An 18,776-nucleotide genomic window follows, 5' to 3' on the forward strand; every position below is an offset into this window, starting at 1 on the left:
CCGCCCGGCCACTTTCCTCACCCTGCTCTGCGCTCTCCTCACTCCGGCCCGCCCCCTCCTTTGCAGACAGAGGTGACCCCCAAGCCACAGTGGTGTCCCTGCCCCACAGAGACCCCCCACAGCCTACAAGGCAAAACCTGGAGCCGGGAAGGGCCCCTGGCTGGCGTGTTCTGGACCGGGTCCGCCTGGACAGGCCTCTCCGCCCCACCTGCAGCAGACCCCTGACAACCCCAAGTCCATCACTACCGCCCACACGGGGACCAGTAAACCCGGGGGCAAAACAAAACCCACCCCACCGTCTTCATTAGCGAACCCAAGGAGCCGTCCTGCTGAGAAACAGGGGAGTTTAAGACACCGAGAAGAGGGCAGGGAAAACGCGGGGGAGACGGCCGACCTGCTGGAACTGCCCCTCGGAGACACCGTCTCGGTAGAAGATGATGCGGGTGGGCTTGAAGCGTGTGGACTTGTAGAACTGGATGAGAAGCTCACGCACCATGGCCGCCAGGTCCTGGATGATCTCCTGCCGGTGCTGCTGGACGCGCACGGTGGCGCAGTAGCGGTTCGGGTGGGCGTCCATGCTGCCCACGACCTGCGGGGCAACACGGGTCAGCAGGAGCCCCGAGGGCCCCCGCTCTAGGGGTGAAGGGGGTCCAGGAGAGGGCTCGTCACATGCAAACCCACCACCTTTACGATTCTTCTGAATGTGTGGCTGTAGCGTTTATAAACGTGTTCCAAAGAGTAAAGGTTTTCCCGAGGGACCTAATAAGAAAATCAACAATTGTTCTGAACCCCTAATTCTGCTTGTGATTAGATGTGGCTGAATTACATCAGCCCAGAGAAGGTACCTGGCGACAGTGACAGTGACAGTGTTCCTAATTCCTTCAAGCACACTGTTTTCCCAAAGCCATGTGCACCTCTACACACGACACTCCAAGATTCCGACCCCTAAGAGTGACGGGTGTCCCAAAGGCAAGCTGGCCTGAAACCAATCGCCCGCAGGTGCCGCCCAGAGGGAACCAGACAGCGAGTGCCAGGGACATGACCCCACGGGGCCACCCTGCTGCACTGTTCATGCTGCTCAGACAAGGAAAGGGCCAAGAAGCATGGAGATGCCGATCACGCAGGAACACAGACCAACGGGACCCGGCAGGAGGTGATACTCACGGCGGCGATGGACGGCTTCTTCCCATCCCCGGCAGGGGGGTGTGTGACATCCGCCCCCAGAAAGATGACGGGCTGCTGGAACACCGGAGGCCTGTGAGGGGATGCGGGAGCGTCAGAGGCCAAGGCTCGGGGACACTGCCCGGACCTCTCAGGGTACTGGCACCAGCATTACTTTGTGTGCTAAGGGTACTGTGGCCGTGTCTGTAAGGACTCCTTATCTTTCAGTCACATGTACAGAAACCTTACGGGTGAAAAGATGCTTGGTGTGAGATCTGCTTCAGAATAAGGCGGTGGGGGAGAGGGTGTAGGTGGAGTGTAGACTGAATGAGAGGGCTGAGGTGCTGACAGCTGCTGTGGCTGGGCTCAGGGACATGAGGGTTCTACCCACGTAGACGGCTGAAAATTCCAAGATAATTATACATACAAAGAGTCCCACGGTTTGTTACCCAACCCTGGACCTGCAGCCGCGCTGCAGGGTGCCCAGGAGCACCCTTGTTCTCTACCCGTTAGAGGCCAGCCCCCGTCCCGACACCCCTACATCTCCTCCAGACATGACCACACACTCCCAGGGCTGCGACACCGCCCCAGGTGAGAAGTACTGCTCTAAGCTCTCTCCCTGGGTCTTCTAAGCGCCGGCTGCACCCCAGCGGTCACGACCCTGAAGCGCCAGCGTTGGGGGCACGGCTCTCGAGCCGGCCGGCGGGTCCCAGTCTCACCGGCTGTGCGCCCTGGAGCTTCCTCTCTCTGTGCCTCACTCGCCTCTTTTCCCTGACGGCCTGTGCTCTCCCGTCCACCCTGCGCCTGCCCCCCACCCCCACCCCCACCCCATGGCTCTTCCCTGCTGCCCCCTCCCCCAATCCTGGATGGGTCCCGGGAGCATCGCAGCACAACACATGCAGTTATGACTCACACCTTACACCAGCAGAACCACACCTGCCTCCGGACTCCACTCTCTTCCCACAGCTCCCTCACTTCCCTTGCTCGCCTTGTGGCAAAGCTCCCGGAATTAGCCGATCCCTTTACTGCCTCCCAAGCAGGCCTCGTGCTGCCATGGCAACGAGACTCCTCTTTGCAAGGTCACCGACGACCTGCACACGTCCCCCAGTCCCATGGTGGAGCCTCGGACCTCATCGCACTTGGCCGGTTGGCACCGAGTGACACGGCCACGCACTGGCTCTTCCCCCGACCCCACCAGGCCCCAGTGCTGCCTTTCCAACCCCGGACTCCCCAGGCCGAGGGCTTGGATGTCCTTCCTATCTACACCCTGCCCTGGGGCTTCTCTCCAGCCTAGAGGCCTTAAATACCACCTCCACGTGAGGATCCCTGAACAAACCCCACCAACACCAGGCCTCTGTTTCCCCTCCCCCCCCCCACCCCCAGTGTCTCCCCTGGGAGGCTGACGCACAGCCCAGCTTCCTCATCCACTGCTGCCTAACCGCCCCAGAGGCGCAGGCTCGGACTCACTCTCGAGTCTCCTCTTCCATTCACAGACCACCCCGCCCCAGCCGTGCCCCAGCACCTCTCCTGGGACAACGCAGGAGGGCCCGGTCCCCACTCCACCCGGAGCTGGAGTCGCCTTTTAGAACGAGGTCACCGGAGCTACACCTCCACTCGTGAACCTCCCTCCCATGGATGCGCTCCCCCGGAGGGAGGGCCAGGCCCCCCAGCAGCCCTCTGCCCCTCAGTCTCTCAGTGGAACACGTGCCGCACTCCTGGCAGGCTGTACCACAGGGCCCTTGCACGGCCTGTGCCCTCTGGACTGCTCTCCTCCCAGGCGCCCACGTGATCCCGCCCCCTCCAGTGGCTGCAGTCTGCTTAGTGCCACCTCCCCTGTGAAACCCTCACCCTTCTGAGCTCCTGTCCCTTCCGCTGTGTCACTGTTGCTCACCTGGGAAGTGCGTTTCTGGACCCTCTCACCGGGGCCTGCGCTGGAAGGCTAGGGCTTCTGCACACAGTAGGCGCTCAATAAACACAGAACCTGCCGCTGAGTGAACTGAGCGAGTCCAACGACCCCTCGTGGCAGAGCCACCCCCGCTCAGGGCAGCCACCACATCTCACGTGTGGGACCCCCGGCCCTGGACGGGGTAAGAAGTCCCTTCTCCTCGGGCCCCTGCACCCAGTCCTCAGTGGCCTGCAGATGGCCCTGGTCCCCTGGACCGAGAGTATCCGAGACCCGCGTCCTACTCACTTCCTTCACCCCACTGTCCAGGGAAGCGGACGCCGGCCCCGGCGGGGCCCCACCCCCACCCCCAGCTGGGGAGTCGCGCACCAGCTGCCCCGCGCACACGCGGCGGAAGGCCGGCCTCACCTCCCCTGGGGCAGCAGGATGTTGTTCACGCCGCCCAGTTTGACGTTGATCTTCAGGCAGAGATTGGACAGGGTCTGCGGCGTGGTCCTCTGCACGTTCTTCATCTGCACACACTGCGTGGCCATCCCCAGCACCGTGTCCCCTACACGCTTGACCTCGGCTGCGGAGGGAACGGTGCGCTCAGGATGGCTCCCCTGGCGCCTCCCCTCCGCCCGCCCCACGTGCAGCCAAGCCCGTGGAAGAAGGGGTCAGAGCCCGGGTTCCAGCTCTGCTCCACGCCGCCCAGGCCTGCGCTAGCTGCGGGGCGTGTGTCCCGCTCAGAGGCCGGGCGGGTGCAGCCCAGTCCTGTCAGGAGCGTTTCTGCGACTGATCCAGGCCTGCAGGGCGGTGCGGGCAGAGCCAGGCTGGAAGACAGGGCTTGCATTCCGAAGGCCGCCCTCCGTCACGGTGCTCAGGATTGCAAGCAAGCCAATGCCCGAGTCGTTAAAAATATAAACACTGGCATTCTCACACCCTCGGCAAACGCAGATCCGACATCCAAGACCTCTCTGGGCCCACACCCCCTCTACTCCCGGGTTCTTTCGTGAAGCAACTGGTCAGCCGCTCCCTGGGCGGGCCTGGGAGAAGATGCGTGCGTAGCATGGGAATTCCGAGGGCTTTCTCTTTCCTCCTTTCCCTGGACACGGAGCAAGTGCTCCGTCGCTGCCCGGACGGGGGATCCAGTCAGCGACACCGACACACCTGTTCCCTTTGCCCTGGGGCACCCACACACCTCCCGTGCTGGGGCCTCTGGTCCCCAGAGGGCTTCCGGCAGACGCACCCGGCACCCACCTCCCCATGCCGCCGCCACCTGTCTACACCACCAGCGCCCCAGAGCTTCCCAACCCAGGGCCTGGGACTCCATCACAGGGGCCTGGTAACTTTCAGCCATGTGAAAGTGCAACCGCCCTTCTGGCAGAAAGGACTCTGATCAGCTTCCAGAGGATTCTGAGGCGGGCACAGCTCACAAGTGGAGAAGTGAGTCCCAGGCCGGAGCTGAGGACGGCGCCCCGAGTGGGTGACTGCGTGTGTGCCGCCTGGCTGCTCCTCCATCCAGCTGACGTCTGCGTCGGGTGGCGCAGTAGGTAACCGCACACGTGTCGAGTCCTGTGCCACCGCAGGACGCCGGCCTCCAGGAACCGCGGCCCCGGACAAGACTACCAAGGGCAGCCCTGGGCACGTGCGCGGCCGCAATCAGAAGCCACCCAGTCTTTCCTAGCTCTCGAGTGAGCCAGAGACAGGCAGCTCCTCGGTGCGGTAGAGACACGGAGGGCTGAGGCGGCACTGCACACCCACAGCGCCACCGGCAGCGGCCAGAGGCCGTGCGCGCGCCGAGGCCTACCGTAGACGGGGGTTTTTCCGGGCAGGATGACCACCACCAGCTGCAGGCCGGCGTACGTGTTCTTCAGGTGCCTGAACATGGGCTCCACGCTATCTGCGCCCTGGGCGTATTTACAGAAGCACGGCTGGCCCTGGATCGGCATTCCTGCGTCTCTCGAGATCTTTCTGAGCTGCTCCGTGAAGGACCTGAAGGAGGAGGAGGTTCGTTACGTGAAGCACCGAGAGCGCCGATGATTCCGACCAACCGGAAGCCCTGGGGAAAGGGCACAGTCCTAACAGCTCCAGACCCCAAACCGTCTTCGTCGGATCCAAATCCGAGCTGAAGCCCTGGACAAGGCCGTTTCAACATGGTAACAAACAAAGGCGGCCGTTCGTGCTAACCGTGCAGGTTACTGTAAAGTCACGATGACACAGGAGACTTCAAGTCGGGGCCACGCTGCCCCCTCACCGGCTGTGACACTCCCAGGGCAGCGACAAGTGCTGTCCTTTGAAAGCCGTGTGTGAGCAGCTGCCGCCCACTTTCCTGCGGATGCCGAGCGTTGTCAGGGTGAGGAAAACTGTAAGCTGGCTGTCCCCTTGGATTTCCCCCCAGTTATTCCTGTGTGTGCAACTTGGACTCGGATGACATAATCACGGGAGAAAACCAAACAGCCCCCAGTTAGAGTAGCACCGACAGCTGCGGCCGACAGGCCCTGTGAAATCACAGGCGGGGCTGGGGAGACAGAGCCACGGCTCCTATTTTAAGCTCAGGAATAGAAACACCACCGCCTTTTACCATAAAGTCAGGACACTCCGACCCGCTGCAGCCAGTTAGCGCTTGACCTCCAGCACACACCTACGCCCACACGTGCACGTACCCTGGGGCCATCTGGCTCCAGGAAAAGTGAAATGGGGGCCATGGACAGGACACGGAGAGGGGAGGCACCCCGAGGTCGGACCCTAACCCACTCTGTCCCCCGACATCCCGCGCTCCCAGCTTCTCCACTGGTGGCGTGGAGGAGAGGCCCCGCCCCTCCCCAGAGTCCTGAGAGCCACAGCTCTCTGGAGCCACTCTCTGCTGCAACGCCCACTGCTACCTTACCCCGCTTTGCAGGCCCCCTGCTCCCACCCCAGGGAGGCAGGAGACAAAAGCCCTCCTCTCCCTGCTGGGCGCCCCTGCTCCCACCCCAGGGAGGCAGGAGACAAAAGCCCTCCTCTCCCTGCTAGGCGCCCCTGCTCCCATCCCAGGGAGGCAGGAGACAAAAGCCCTCCTCTCCCTGCTGGGCGCCCCTGCTCCCACCCCAGGGAGGCAGGAGACAAAAGCCCTCCTCTCCCTGCTGGGCGCCCCTGCTCCCACCCCAGGGAGGCAGGAGACAAAAGCCCTCCTCTCCCTGCTGGGCGCCCCTGCTCCCACCCCAGGGAGGCAGGAGACAAAAGCCCTCCTCTCCCTGCTGGGCGCCCCTGCTCCCACCCCAGGGAGGCAAGAGACAAAAGCCCTCCCCTCCCTGCTGGGCGCCCCTGCTCCCACCCCAGGGAGGCAGGAGACAAAAGCCCTCCTCTCCCTGCTGGGCGCCCCTGCTCCCACCCCAGGGAGGCAGGAGACAAAAGCCCTCCCCTCCCTGCTGGGCGCCCCTGCTCCCACCCCAGGGAGGCAGGAGACAAAAGCCCTCCTCTCCCTGCTGGGCGCCCCCTGCTCCCACCCCAGGGAGGCAGGAGACAAAAGCCCTCCTCTCCCTGCTGGGTCTGTTTGGCACAGAAGCGTGAGCATGTTTATGGGGCCGCTTTCAAAGGGTCTGACACTGGGCCCGGCTGGGCTGAGACAATCTCCTCCCTTGCCTCCACTTTGCACACTTACTCTTCACTTGCTGTTTTGTTTCTTACAGAACCTGCCCCACCTCTTCACACTCGCTCCAACAGCGAGTCTGAGAAGCAAAGCAGCACCGGGGTCCCCCACTTCCCGGCCCGGCCACCCCAGGCAGTGCCCTTCCACGGGGAAAGGCTGCCAACCCCTGCCCTCCAAACGGAGCCCACGACCTGCCCAGCCTGACGCAGCGGGCCTTCCCCGTGGCCCCCTCCCCCCGCCCCTGGGGGCCTTACTTGAGGTGCACCTCCGTGCATTGCCGCTGGGGGGCGAAGCACGCAATGGCCCACACCTTGATCTCAATGCCCGTGTGGAACTGCTTGTTCCTCATGTCCCAGACGCCCTGGACAGGGGTGGCAATCGCTTTATTCTGCAAACGGCGAGAAGTTTAGAGTAAGAAGAAAACGGAAAACATATTCCTCTGACCTTGGATTTTGTTACTGTCCCTACTGCTGTTGGTCCCCTGACCAGATGGCAGCTCCTGAGGCTGAGAAGGGAACCTTTGCGTAGACTCCCCATCTCTGAGCCGCCTGGCACCGCAGGGGTCCCACAGGTGTGTGCAGGATGGATGGATGGATGGACGGACAGAGGATGGATGGAGGGGTGAGAGGTGGAGGGAGGATGGAGGGGTGAAGAAGTAGATTGTGGGGAGCAGGGGGGTGCCCGGAAGGCTGAGCAGGGAGGGCCCAGAGCTCCATCCAATGTCACGGGTCGCCTGGAGGAAAAGAAGTGCTTCACGACGTTACGGGAAGGCTTCTTGTCTTATAAACAGGCTTCCGTTCGTTCTACCGCATCCGTTATCAGCGGGGCAGCCAGGGAAGGAAGGGAAGGAAGGGAAGGGAAGGGAAGCAAGGTGTTTCTTCCCAGTCCTGTACGCGGAGCAGACAGGCCAGCTGGGACCGAGCCCACCGCTTCCCCGGCTCCACGCGCCGCTGCCTGCAGTTGTGTACGCCATTCCCATTTCGGAAGGAAAACAACAGATGACGCATCCACTTAATTGTGTCATCTCTCAACCAGAAACGGCCAGGTCTCAACACTCGCTGAAGGAATCTCTGAACTGCCTTCAAGTGATCCTGGAGCACAAGGGACAGTCAAGAAGGGACGCTGTGACTGGAGCTGTGCTGGCTGGACCCTTGTGTGCCCTACAGAGAAAGCGCGAGTCCCACAGGCTGGGCCTGAGTCAGAGAGAAGGCTTTGGCACTGGCCTCCTTTTTTAGCCAGGGCCGGGTGGAGGGGGCAGAGCTGCCATCCCAGGCCAGCGGGCAGCAGGCCCTGAAGGACAGGGCTGTGTCTGAGTTGCTGTCATTTACTCTGCAAAAGTGTTTTTTAATGAAAAACACTTTTTTCCTACTAAAATAATATAAGCATATTGTAAAAATCAAATATTACACAAATGAATGTTTTTGTTTCCTATATTTTCTAAACCACTACCCAGCTCCTGCGAGCCTCCTTCTATAAGACAGAGCCACCACCAAGTGTAGTGTTCCAGACTCAGTAAGTAAACACACACACACACACACACACACGCACGCACAGTTTACACTGCAGTGCACGCTTACTATCGGAGCGTCTCTCAGCCTCAGCCCTGCAGTGGGCACGTGGCTGGCTGGCTGCTGTGTGGCAGTCCTGTGCGCTGGAGGGTGCCAGCAGCTGCTGCCCATCAGATTCCAGTCCAGACGTTGCCGGATGTCCCTGGGGGACATTTAATGTTTTGTCTAACAGGACAATGGGTAGGGCAGGTGATGAGAAGTGTTCGCTCCCATTACAATGTTTAAAACATCTGGAAAAATTCATTCATTTAGAAGCATTTAAAGTTTGGATCCTTACAATTCTAACATTCTTGCAAGGTTAGATTACAAGAGCTGCTTTGTTTTCCAGATGACTCCTGTCTTTACTAAAAGGTGGAAAGACGCTGGATATGCAATCTTGGTTTCACTATGTAAGTCTCACTACCTCGGGCATCTCCTCACTGACCTGTGAAAGGGAATCCACCTCTCCCTCCTAGGGCCACAGGGAGGGTTAAGAAGGTGCTGTGTCTGCAGCGTCTGAGCTCCCAGGTGCACAAGTGGGCTGAGAAGGAGCCAGGAGGCCTTGCTTAGAAGGCACCCTGCAGAGAACGGGGAGCAGCCCCCATGCCCACTGGCTAGGGTGGGGCTCCCCCCACAAAGGAATACCATGCAACGGTCAAAAACGACAAGCCAGAGGTCACACACATTCCAAGATCTCCATGGGATCGAAGAGAAAATATTAAATAAAAAAAGGCAAGGCACAAACGTGTACTTAATATGCAGCTATCTGCACAAGAAGGGGTGAAAAAAATATGTGAATAATCCCTGGAGCGATTTTACAAGGAGAATTGCCTCCTGGGAAAGTAACCAGGATCTGGGGAGAAAGAGATTTTTCTCCCTATAATTCTTTGTATCTTTTGAACTTTGAAACGCTTAAAAAAATAGAACTTATATTTTAAAATAAGAAAGGAAAAAGTCCTGCAAACAAAACTGAAGGGGGGCTTCCCTGGTGGCGCAGTGGTTGAGAGTCCGCCTGCTGATGCAGGGGACACGGGTTCGTGCCCCGGTCCGGGAAGATCCCACATGCCGCGGAGCGGCTGGGCCCGTGAGCCATGGCCGCTGAGCCTGCGCGTCTGGAGCCTGTGCTCCGCAACGGGAGAGGCCACAACAGTGAGAGGCCCGCGTACCGCAAAAAAAAAGAAAAAAAAACTGAAGGGACTTCCCTGGTGGTGCAGTGGTTAAGAATCCTCCTGCCAATGCAGGGGACACGGGTTCGAGCCCCGGTCCGGGAAGATCCCACATGCCGCAGAGCAACTAAGCCCGTGCGCCACGACTACTGAGCCTGCGCTCTAGAGCCCGCGAGCCACAACTACTGAAGCCTGCATGCTCTAGGGCCTGCATGCCGCAACTACTGAGCCCGCATGCTGCAACTACTGAAGCCCATGTGCCTAGAGCCCGTGCTCTGCAACAAGAGAAGCCACCGCAATGAGAAGCCTGTGCACCGCAATGAAGAGTACCCTCCACTCGCCGCAACTAGAGAAAGCCCGCGCGCAGCAACGAAGAGCCAACGCAGCCGAAAAAACAAAACAAAAAAACAAAACTAAAGCTTGCCAGAGGCGCTGAGGACTGGAGTCCCACCCCATCAGGTAAAAAGGTGTCAAGTCATGTAGAACACAGGCTCCCACAGGTGCTCACTGACCCACAAAAGCCATGACCTTTGTTCTCGTTCTCTCTCTCTCTCTCTCTCTCTCTCACTCTCTATCGTGCGCGCGCGCTCGCTCGCTCGCTCTTTTTCTTGGCTGTGCCCCGCGGCTTGTAGGACCTTAGTTCCCTGACCAGGGATTGAACCCAGGCCCCGGCAGTAAAAGCGCCAAGCCCTAACCACTGGACGGCCAGGGGATTCCCAAAGCTGTGACCCTGGAAGCTGAGCCCCACCACCTGTGCTGCAGCTACGGGGGAGGTGCCAGGAGGAAAGGAGAGAAGAACTTCTCATGAGTTCTAAGGGGCTCAAGGGTCAGGACCGTACTGACCAGAACCAGAGGTCAAATGGGCAAGAACCAACAGACAGAACTGTACCCGTGACTAAACTGATGTACTTGCTCCCACATACCTCCAAAACAACAGTTAGAAAGCAGAAAAGCGGCACGAACTTCTGGAGAGCAACTCGTCACTGGCAGAGTACCCATCATACAAAGAATGATGCTTTTAAAATTTTGATGAGATAATAAAGTTTACCTTTTGAAAAGAAAAGGGGTGATTCAGAAAACTTTAAAAGGGTCAAGGAAACCAGTCCTTTACGAAGGCCCATGGCTGCTACAGGTTCACACTGGGTCAGGAAGAATCCTTTACCTTGACCATGGTCTACACCTGAGGATGTGTGCGTGTGGGTCAGGTGCTGCCGCTCCAACATCGACGTTCAGACACACACTCCCAACACCCACAGACAGCCCGCCCAGCCGTCCACCTACCCGGCCCCCGTAGAGGATGGAGGGCGGCTGGAGGACCCGCCCGGTCACGTCGGTCATCTCGTCTCTCACCATGATTCCAAACTCACGGACATACGGGTCTGTGTTAAAGCTGGCACTTCGCATCTTGAAAAGGGAAGAAGGAAAGGCACAGAGTCAGGGGTGGACTTTGCTTCCTTCCAGAAGCCCAGTCTGTCCGAAGCAGCGGGGGGCCTTGCCCTGGGCACCCTGAGCTGGCGTCCCCAGGGTGTCCCCACCCGAGGATGTGACGCTCACCAATTTGCTAATCTCTTCCTGCCGATCGGGGGCTGACCTGGCAGTTGCTCTGATCATGGTTGAGGTCTGATTGTCGGTCAGCTTTTTTATACATCTCTGTCCCGCCACTATGTTACAGACCTATGAAGAAACGCCAAGAACCGGGTGTCAGCAGCGGGCTGGGAAGCGGGCACGGGTCTGAGGCCAAGCGCGAGAGCTGGCGCCCAGCTCTGCCCGTGACACACCTGTTCCTCACGGGTGAGCTGTGAGGCGCCACACAGACGCCAGTGTGGAGGCTGTTCCTGAGACCCACTAGGAACCGCACACGGGCGGAGGGCCTCCGGCCCAAGGCAGAAACCACCCGAGGAGACCCAGCACAACAGAAGCGCGAGCCGGGAACCGCGCCGCTGAAAGCAGCACCACCCAGCAGCGGGCTGGGGTTGGGCTGTGTCCTCACCCTGGGTTGTGCGGACCCCCGTCCTCAGACACGGGGCTGTAGTACAGAGCTGCGGGGGATGGGAAGGAAGTCTGCCTCCTGCACCCAGCACAGGCAAAACCAAACCGAGGGCCAGGTGTTCCAGTAACTGGACAAATACCGAGAATTTAAAACACTACCAGAAAAGACTTAAAAACTTGTGTCCTAGTTTCAGCATTTGATCTTTTCCCAGGCAAGGATTTTTCAAACCAGAAGTGATTCCTGAGCACGTTTTACTGGGTGCCAGGGGCCTGCTGGGCACACACGTATGGTCTCGACCTTCACACGAATTCTGTAAGTTACCAAACCCATCTTATTAGTGCAGAAACTGAGGCTGGACCACATCTGTTAACCTGTCCCAGGTCCCCCAGTGGCAGGAATAACAAGGTTTGGGCCCGGGGTGCCAGCGGGACCCCTGCCCCGGAAGTTCTCCTCCCAGCCCACAGAGATGGAGGGAGGGGGACTTGCCTCTAGGGGAAGGTAGGTGTGTTTCTGCTCCTGTCCGACTTGTAAACATGGGAGGTGAGGGTAGCGCAGAACCAGCTTGTGCCTATCCTTAAAGTACTGGGCCACCGTGCACTCCACCGTCTGCCCGCTCTCCTGCTGCAGCGGGAACCTGGGGAAGAAAGAGGCGGCTCAGCCCCGAGCTTCCCAGGCCCCCAGGGGGTGGGTGACCAAGACCCACGTGCCCGCTCACACAGGGATGCTTTTGTGGGTCTGCCTTCTTAGGGCTGAAGCAGGTGGAGGGTGATTCAAAGCACCTCCCTGGGGGTCAAAACCAGATCATGCCCTCTGGCTTATCTGAACATTCCCAAGTCCCTAAACTTTCGTTTTATCTCTGGAGTCGGGAAGTGAGAAGCACCCGCACAATATGCAATACGCAATACATATTACAATATGCAGTAATCACCAACGACACATACACCTGGAGTACACGGAAAGGACTCAGGACAAACGACACATACACCTGGAGTACACGGAAAGGACTCAGGGCAAACGACACATACACCTGGAGTACACGGAAAGGACTCAGGGCAAACGACACATACACCTGGAGTACACGGAAAGGACTCAGGGCAAACGACACATACACCTGGAGTACACGGAAAGGACTCAGGGCAAACGACACATACACCTGGAGTACACGGAAAGGACTCAGGGCAAACGACACATACACCTGGAGTACACGGAAAGGACTCAGGGCAAACGACACACACACCTGGAGTACACGGAAAGGACTCAGGGCAAACGACACACACACCTGGAGTACACGGAAAGGACTCAGGGCAAGCGACACACACACCTGGAGTACACGGAAAGGACTCAGGGCAAACGACACATACACCTGGAGTACACGGAAAGGACTCAGGGCAAACGACACATACACCTGGAGTACACGGAAAGGACTCAGGGCAAACGACACATACACCTGGAGTACACGGAAAGGACTCAGGGCAAACGACACATACACCTGGAGTACACGGAAAGGACTCAGGGCAAACGACACATACACCTGGAGTACACGGAAAGGACTCAGGGCAAACGACACACACACCTGGAGTACACGGAAAGGACTCAGGGCAAGCGACACACACACCTGGAGTACACGGAAAGGACTCAGGGCAAACGACACATACACCTGGAGTACACGGAAAGGACTCAGGGCAAACGACACATACACCTGGAGTACACGGAAAGGACTCAGGGCAAACGACACATACACCTGGAGTACACGGAAAGGACTCAGGGCAAACGACACATACACCTGGAGTACACGGAAAGGACTCAGGACAAACGACACACACACCTGGAGTACACGGAAAGGACTCAGGGCAAACGACACATACACCTGGAGTACACGGAAAGGACTCAGGGCAAACGACACATACACCTGGAGTACACGGAAAGGACTCAGGGCAAACGACACATACACCTGGAGTACACGGAAAGGACTCAGGGCAAACGACACACACACCTGGAGTACACGGAAAGGACTCAGGGCAAACGACACATACACCTGGAGTACACGGAAAGGACTCAGGACAAACGACACATACACCTGGAGTACACGGAAAGGACTCAGGGCAAACGAAGACAAATCCAGAAAGAACAGCCTGCGCACGTTCCAGCTGACCTCGCACTGACTCTGAAAGTCGGTTACCGGCTGAGCGCTCCAAGTGTCCGCCCCAGAAAACCTGAGGCCTTCCAGAACAGGACAGTGAAAGGGACAAGCTGGGGCTGCTCAGGCCTCCGCAGACACGTGGGTGGTGGGCTGAGGCAGGAGAGGCCCACTTGCAGGGGCGGGAGAGCACAGTGGCATCCTGCACTCATGGGGGGAGCAGCCCCCATGCAGGATGGGGCCGAGGGCGCTGGGCACAGGGGTAGGGGACCTCTGCCGACTCCTTCGCTCTGCCCGGTGGGAGGAGGTCATGGGGACAAAGACAGAGGCTCATCTTGCCCCCCCCACTGCTGCACAGGACCCTGGGCGTCTTGGTATAACCAGTACCCAGAGACACACCAGGCACTTCCCACGGAGCGACCGCGAGAGAAACTAACGAGTCCTCACTGGACCCAGGAGGCCTCAAGGTGGGGTGAGGGGGCCACACAACCTCAGACAGCACTGCATCCGTGCACCAGGACGCTTACTACACGGACCTGGACCCCAGGCTGTCTGTGAAGTGACGGGAGCTCAAGACAGAGGCCGCAGCATTGGCCTGGGCTGGGCCACGCTTGTGGATCCAGGCAGCGCCAACCGATCCCCACTCCCTCCCTGGACCCCACTCAGTACGGAGGACTGGAAAATGAACCAGAAAGACCTTCCCTCGCCCGTCATATTCAAGAAGGAAAACTGACGGTGAGCCCCTCCCCCCGCCCCATACAGGGGGAATTTCATTATTTTATTTCACAAGGTGAAGTGTGCTTTCGGAATTTTATAACTGGAATGAAAATCCTCTGCAGAAGTGATTGCTGCAGAGTTTGGACATCTGAGTGACAGTGAAGGTCAGAGCTGGTAAGCGTTTGACAGGGAGGCCGTTTACGTTTGGTGGCTGGCGGGCCGCCGGGTCACGTTGCAGACGCGGTACTTCCTCTTCATCTGCCCGCAGTGCGTTATCTCCACCTTTAGACCTGAGAACACACAGCAGCTGGGTTTCAGCATCAAGACTCGCCCGGGCCTGCAGCGCACACCCCACTGTCAGCCCATCAGCTTTCAGGGGAACCTCACCCACAGACCCACGGCGAGGGCCTTCTGGGTGACCCTCGCGCTGGGCCATCTCACCCCCAGGGACGCCCCCTGCCCCAGGGATGCCCGGGCCAGAGGCAGGGTGTGTCCTCAAAGACGAGGGGCGACGTGGGCTCGGCTGAGGGCGGGGCGTCAGCCGACACGGCCTTCTGTGCTTCCTTCGGGGTTATTTTTAGCAATGAGCACTGCTGCCGGCCTTTGAACACCCCCAGGAAGGACAGGTGCAGAGGGGCCGAGCCTACAGGGCCTGCCAGCTCTCCGACGACGGGCAGAAGGACACAGCCAGGTCACTGAACCCTGGGCTGAGTTTTCTTGAGTGGAACCCAGGCTCGGTTAAATGACAAGGAATCAACGTTCCGGAACGTCCCGAGAAAACTGATTACACTTGTGCTGCAGCTGCCTGGCCCTCATATCTGCACTCGGACACTGCCGGGCCACCCCACGCAGAAAGTCATCATTTAGAAATGGTTCCTGCTCTGGGAAGCGGGCGTCCTTGTCCTGCGCTGATGTGTCTCTGAGGGCTGGCTCCTCCGCCGCCCCCTGCCCCTTCCCCTCGGAAACACGAATGAACAAGAACTTGGGAAACTCAGGGCCATGCAGGTCGCGTCCCTCATCCACCGCGGCGGGCAGCTAGTTACCTTTGATTTCTTTGGTAAACTTGACCCTTTGGGAATCTGTCAGAGGTTTTTGTTGTTCTTCAATACTTTTAAAATCCAAAACTTCACACACAAACTCGATTACTGGCTGTGCCTTATAAAATGCTGTTGCCGAGACTACAGGCGGGAAGAGAAGAGACAAAAGCCGAGACGTGACCGGGCCTGCCTGGCCAGGCCACCCCCGCAGCCGGCCGGCTCCCCCTGCTGCCCCTGCTTGTGGACTCCGAGGGGCAGTGGAGGGGTTGGCAGAGGCTGAAGTCACCCTCTGAGGAAAATGCCGCGGTGTAAAAACAAAACCCATCAGCCGGTGATAACCGCAGGCCTGGGTTTTCTGGCACTTTCTGACCCCCTTCTGGTCTCGGGCTCCCTGAAGTTTACTGTTCCCACGTGGGGTCCAACACAGAGGGGCAGCCGGGAACCCCCTCTCGGCCTCCTGAGCCACAGGCTGTGTCTGTGGAGGGGGCCCCGCGGAGGCTCTGACGGTCAAGCGTGAGCGCCACTACCTCCGTGCACGAGCAGTGCGGCGCGCCGGGCGCGTGTGGAGGGGCCTCGCAGCCCCCCTCACCCCCCGATGGTGGCCGGGGCTCTGCTTACCGTCGATATTCAGCATCATCTTCCAAAGAGAAGGCCGGACGGACTGATGGAAGCCAAACCACACCTCTCGTCCCCCGCCCAGCGGGTTGGAGCAGCCCTCGGACGCCGTGAAGAAGGAGCGGCCCACGGGGGTGTACCTGGAACGGGAGCCTTGTCTAGGTAGGCCGGCGGGCACACACCCCGCAGACGCGCAAGCCGTCCGCCTGTGTCCACGGCCAACACGCGGGGCACACGCAGGAGAACTTCCTCCCGCGAGCCGAGGACACAGGGGTCTGGTTACACCTCGTGTTCCCCACGCGATCCTCCCACCGCGATGCCTCGCCCGCAGCCCTCGGGTCTGCCCACAGCACTTCACCTCCTTCTAGGATGGGGCGGGCAGGGGTGCAGGTGCAGGCGACCACAGTCAGCCAGCCAGACCGGTCCCGCCCGGGCCTCGGGGCGTCTGGCACGGAGGGCCGAGGACCTCGCGGAGACCAAGCACCCAGGCCCCGTTCCCTTTCCACCCGGCTCCTCTATGGGGGGGGGGGGGGGAGCGGGAGCTGCAGAGCTCGGACCTCGTCTCGGGGGACAGTGAGGTCCACGTGAGGGAACACCCATGCCCTCCCAGGGGGAGTGACTGAAGGTGCTCAGAGACGGAGGCCACCGCACTCTCCAGGGCAGCGGCCGCAGCATCACCGAGGGTGCCCGAGGGAAGACCCTGTCGCCTACAGGCCGAGCCGCCAACCAGGACACACACACTCTGCTTCCCCCAGCCTTTCTCTATTTCCCCCAAATGAAAGACTTTCCTCCTGATTATAAAAGTAACATGGTGATTAATGCAAAGGAATTCAGAAAAAAAAAATCATAGTAATTCCTGCCACTCTTTTAAGAAATGGATTCAACATTTTGGCAACAACCCTTAAGAGCTGGGGTCTTTTGCACCCACCCGCCTTCCTCACATCAACAGTTCCAAGCAGTGACAGACTACATGCAGGGGCCCGGGGACCCTGCCAGGAGTGACAGCCTGCCCTGTGTTTCGAGAACACCAGGGTCCCCTTTAAATCTAACACGGCCCTTCAAGGAGATTCCTCTTACACTTAAAACACCCTCCCCTCAAACCTTAGAGTTCTGGTCGGTATTGGGAGAGTTCAGTACGGAGGTTCGTTCCAGTTTCAGGTTCTCCTCCTCTCACTTAATCGTTCAGAGTTCCTGAGGCCCTACTGTGCACGCCACCCAGGGAAGGAAGAGGCGTCCCACACTGGAAACCCGAGCGGTGGGTGTGGCTCGCACACAGCTGTCACATGGGGAGCTGGTGCGGCCCTGCGCCTTCATCTGGTCAATCACGAGCCACCAAAGTGTCCTCCTACCCTCTGCCTCAACAAGTTCAAGTGTGGTGATCAGTGAAAGGAATCCCACAGAATAAAGCCGAGGTGTGTGGGCGTGGGCGCTCCCGCGGTCCCGAGCGGCCCCCCCTCGAGGCGGAGGCCAGGCAAGCACAGAGGCTGGAACAGGGCTCCTGAGCGCGAGGGCGACGGAGAAGCAGGACCGAGCCCGCACGCCGGGTGGAGCGACCGCTGCACCGAGAGACAGGCAGGACCTCTGTGTGCTTGGCTGCGAGCTCCGGCCATTTCTTTTTACGTGACAGTTTTTCCCGAGCTGGCGTTGCTACTGCTTTCATCGTATAAACCCCTACGGCCGTCCCCACCCTGTCCCCGAGAACCGGCACCTGCTCAGACAGAGGATTCAGGCTTCTCGGTTCCCACCTCATGGACGGTCCTCACCTCATGGACGGTCCTCACCTCATGGACGGCAGATGCCTCATAACCACGTCGAGGGCTTGGATCGTCTCGAAGGGGACGCTGGGCAGCCGCCCCGAAAGTGCATCGTGTAATGCCTGTAAGCTGACGCAGGACACCCACTTGATGGACACCTTGAAGATGCGGTCCTTCCCTTCTCCTGGCAACGTGACCTCCAGCTCCACCTGGGAGGGGATCCAGAGCACACAGTTACTCACGCTTCCCTCTGAAGAAGCTACAGGGAGGTCAAGGGTGGTGGGTCAGCTTCCAGAGCCCCGAGGTTAGGGGAATTCAGCCGGTCCTTCAACCAAGCCCAGCAGAGGGCACGCTCAGCCCCTCCTCCAGCAGCCAGTGACTGAAGCGCAACGGGAGTCCTTCCCGCCACGGGTGTCTAGTGCTTCCCTAGCCCGATCCTGCACACGGTGGCAGCCGGGAGAAGGCGTCCTGAAGCCGCACGGCAGCTGCTCAGCTGGGGTCTGGGTCGGCCTCTCTGAGGAGGGCACCCCAGGAAGAGGAAAGCAGGGCGCAGGCACAAGCCTAGGCTGCTCCTGGGACAGAGGAAGGGGGCGTGGGCAGCTCACTGGGGGTCCTGGGGAGTTACTCTTTCTCCAGTGGGACTGAGAAAACCGCAGTGGCTCTGGGGGTTCCTGTTTTCTGGGTCCCTTAAGAGTCCATAAGCTAGTTTTGCAGTGAATAAATCATGAAGAAAAGCCTTCTCAGAACAGACATGAGGTAAAACGGAACAAAACGCTACAACAGCCTAGACGGGCGTGCGTCCCCCAATTCCCTCGACGCTACAACAGCCTAGACGGGCGTGCGTCCCCCAATTCCCTCGACGCTACAACAGCCTAGACGGGCGTGCGTCCCCCAATTCCCTCGACGCTACAACAGCCTAGACGGGCGTGCGTCCCCCAATTCCCTCGACGCTACAACAGCCTAGACGGGCGTGCGTCTCCCAATTCCCTCGACGTTACAATAAAACGTGGGCAGATCACAGGCACTGAATGAAGCGTGTGGGCAGTGGGGACAAGCCAGGCTCTTCCCCAGGCAAACAAGCCCTGATGCTGTTCCAAGGGCTGTCTATGCCCATCTGTGCAACAGGAAAGTGCTGCGGT

At 59.3% G+C, this 18,776-nt stretch overlaps 1 protein-coding gene across 1 annotated transcript in view; it reads right to left on the reverse strand.

Moving 5' to 3' along the window:
- Positions 1-18,776, reverse strand: part of AGO2 (argonaute RISC catalytic component 2) — a 51,185-nt gene that overhangs the window by 13,552 nt on the left and 18,857 nt on the right. Inside the window, exons 3-14 of the mRNA XM_030875900.3 lie at positions 17,665-17,846; positions 15,887-16,023; positions 15,275-15,409; positions 14,434-14,521; positions 11,864-12,011; positions 10,942-11,061; positions 10,669-10,791; positions 6,929-7,062; positions 4,854-5,038; positions 3,473-3,632; positions 1,165-1,255; positions 395-589 (exon numbers count right to left, since the gene is read on the reverse strand). Of these exons, the coding sequence (XP_030731760.2) occupies positions 395-589; positions 1,165-1,255; positions 3,473-3,632; positions 4,854-5,038; positions 6,929-7,062; positions 10,669-10,791; positions 10,942-11,061; positions 11,864-12,011; positions 14,434-14,521; positions 15,275-15,409; positions 15,887-16,023; positions 17,665-17,846 (1,698 nt within the window). The remainder of the gene's footprint in view (positions 1-394; positions 590-1,164; positions 1,256-3,472; positions 3,633-4,853; positions 5,039-6,928; positions 7,063-10,668; positions 10,792-10,941; positions 11,062-11,863; positions 12,012-14,433; positions 14,522-15,274; positions 15,410-15,886; positions 16,024-17,664; positions 17,847-18,776) is intronic.

Source organism: Globicephala melas, chromosome 17, assembly GCF_963455315.2.
Source record: "Globicephala melas chromosome 17, mGloMel1.2, whole genome shotgun sequence".
In the NCBI taxonomy this organism is placed as follows: Eukaryota; Metazoa; Chordata; class Mammalia; order Artiodactyla; family Delphinidae; genus Globicephala; species Globicephala melas.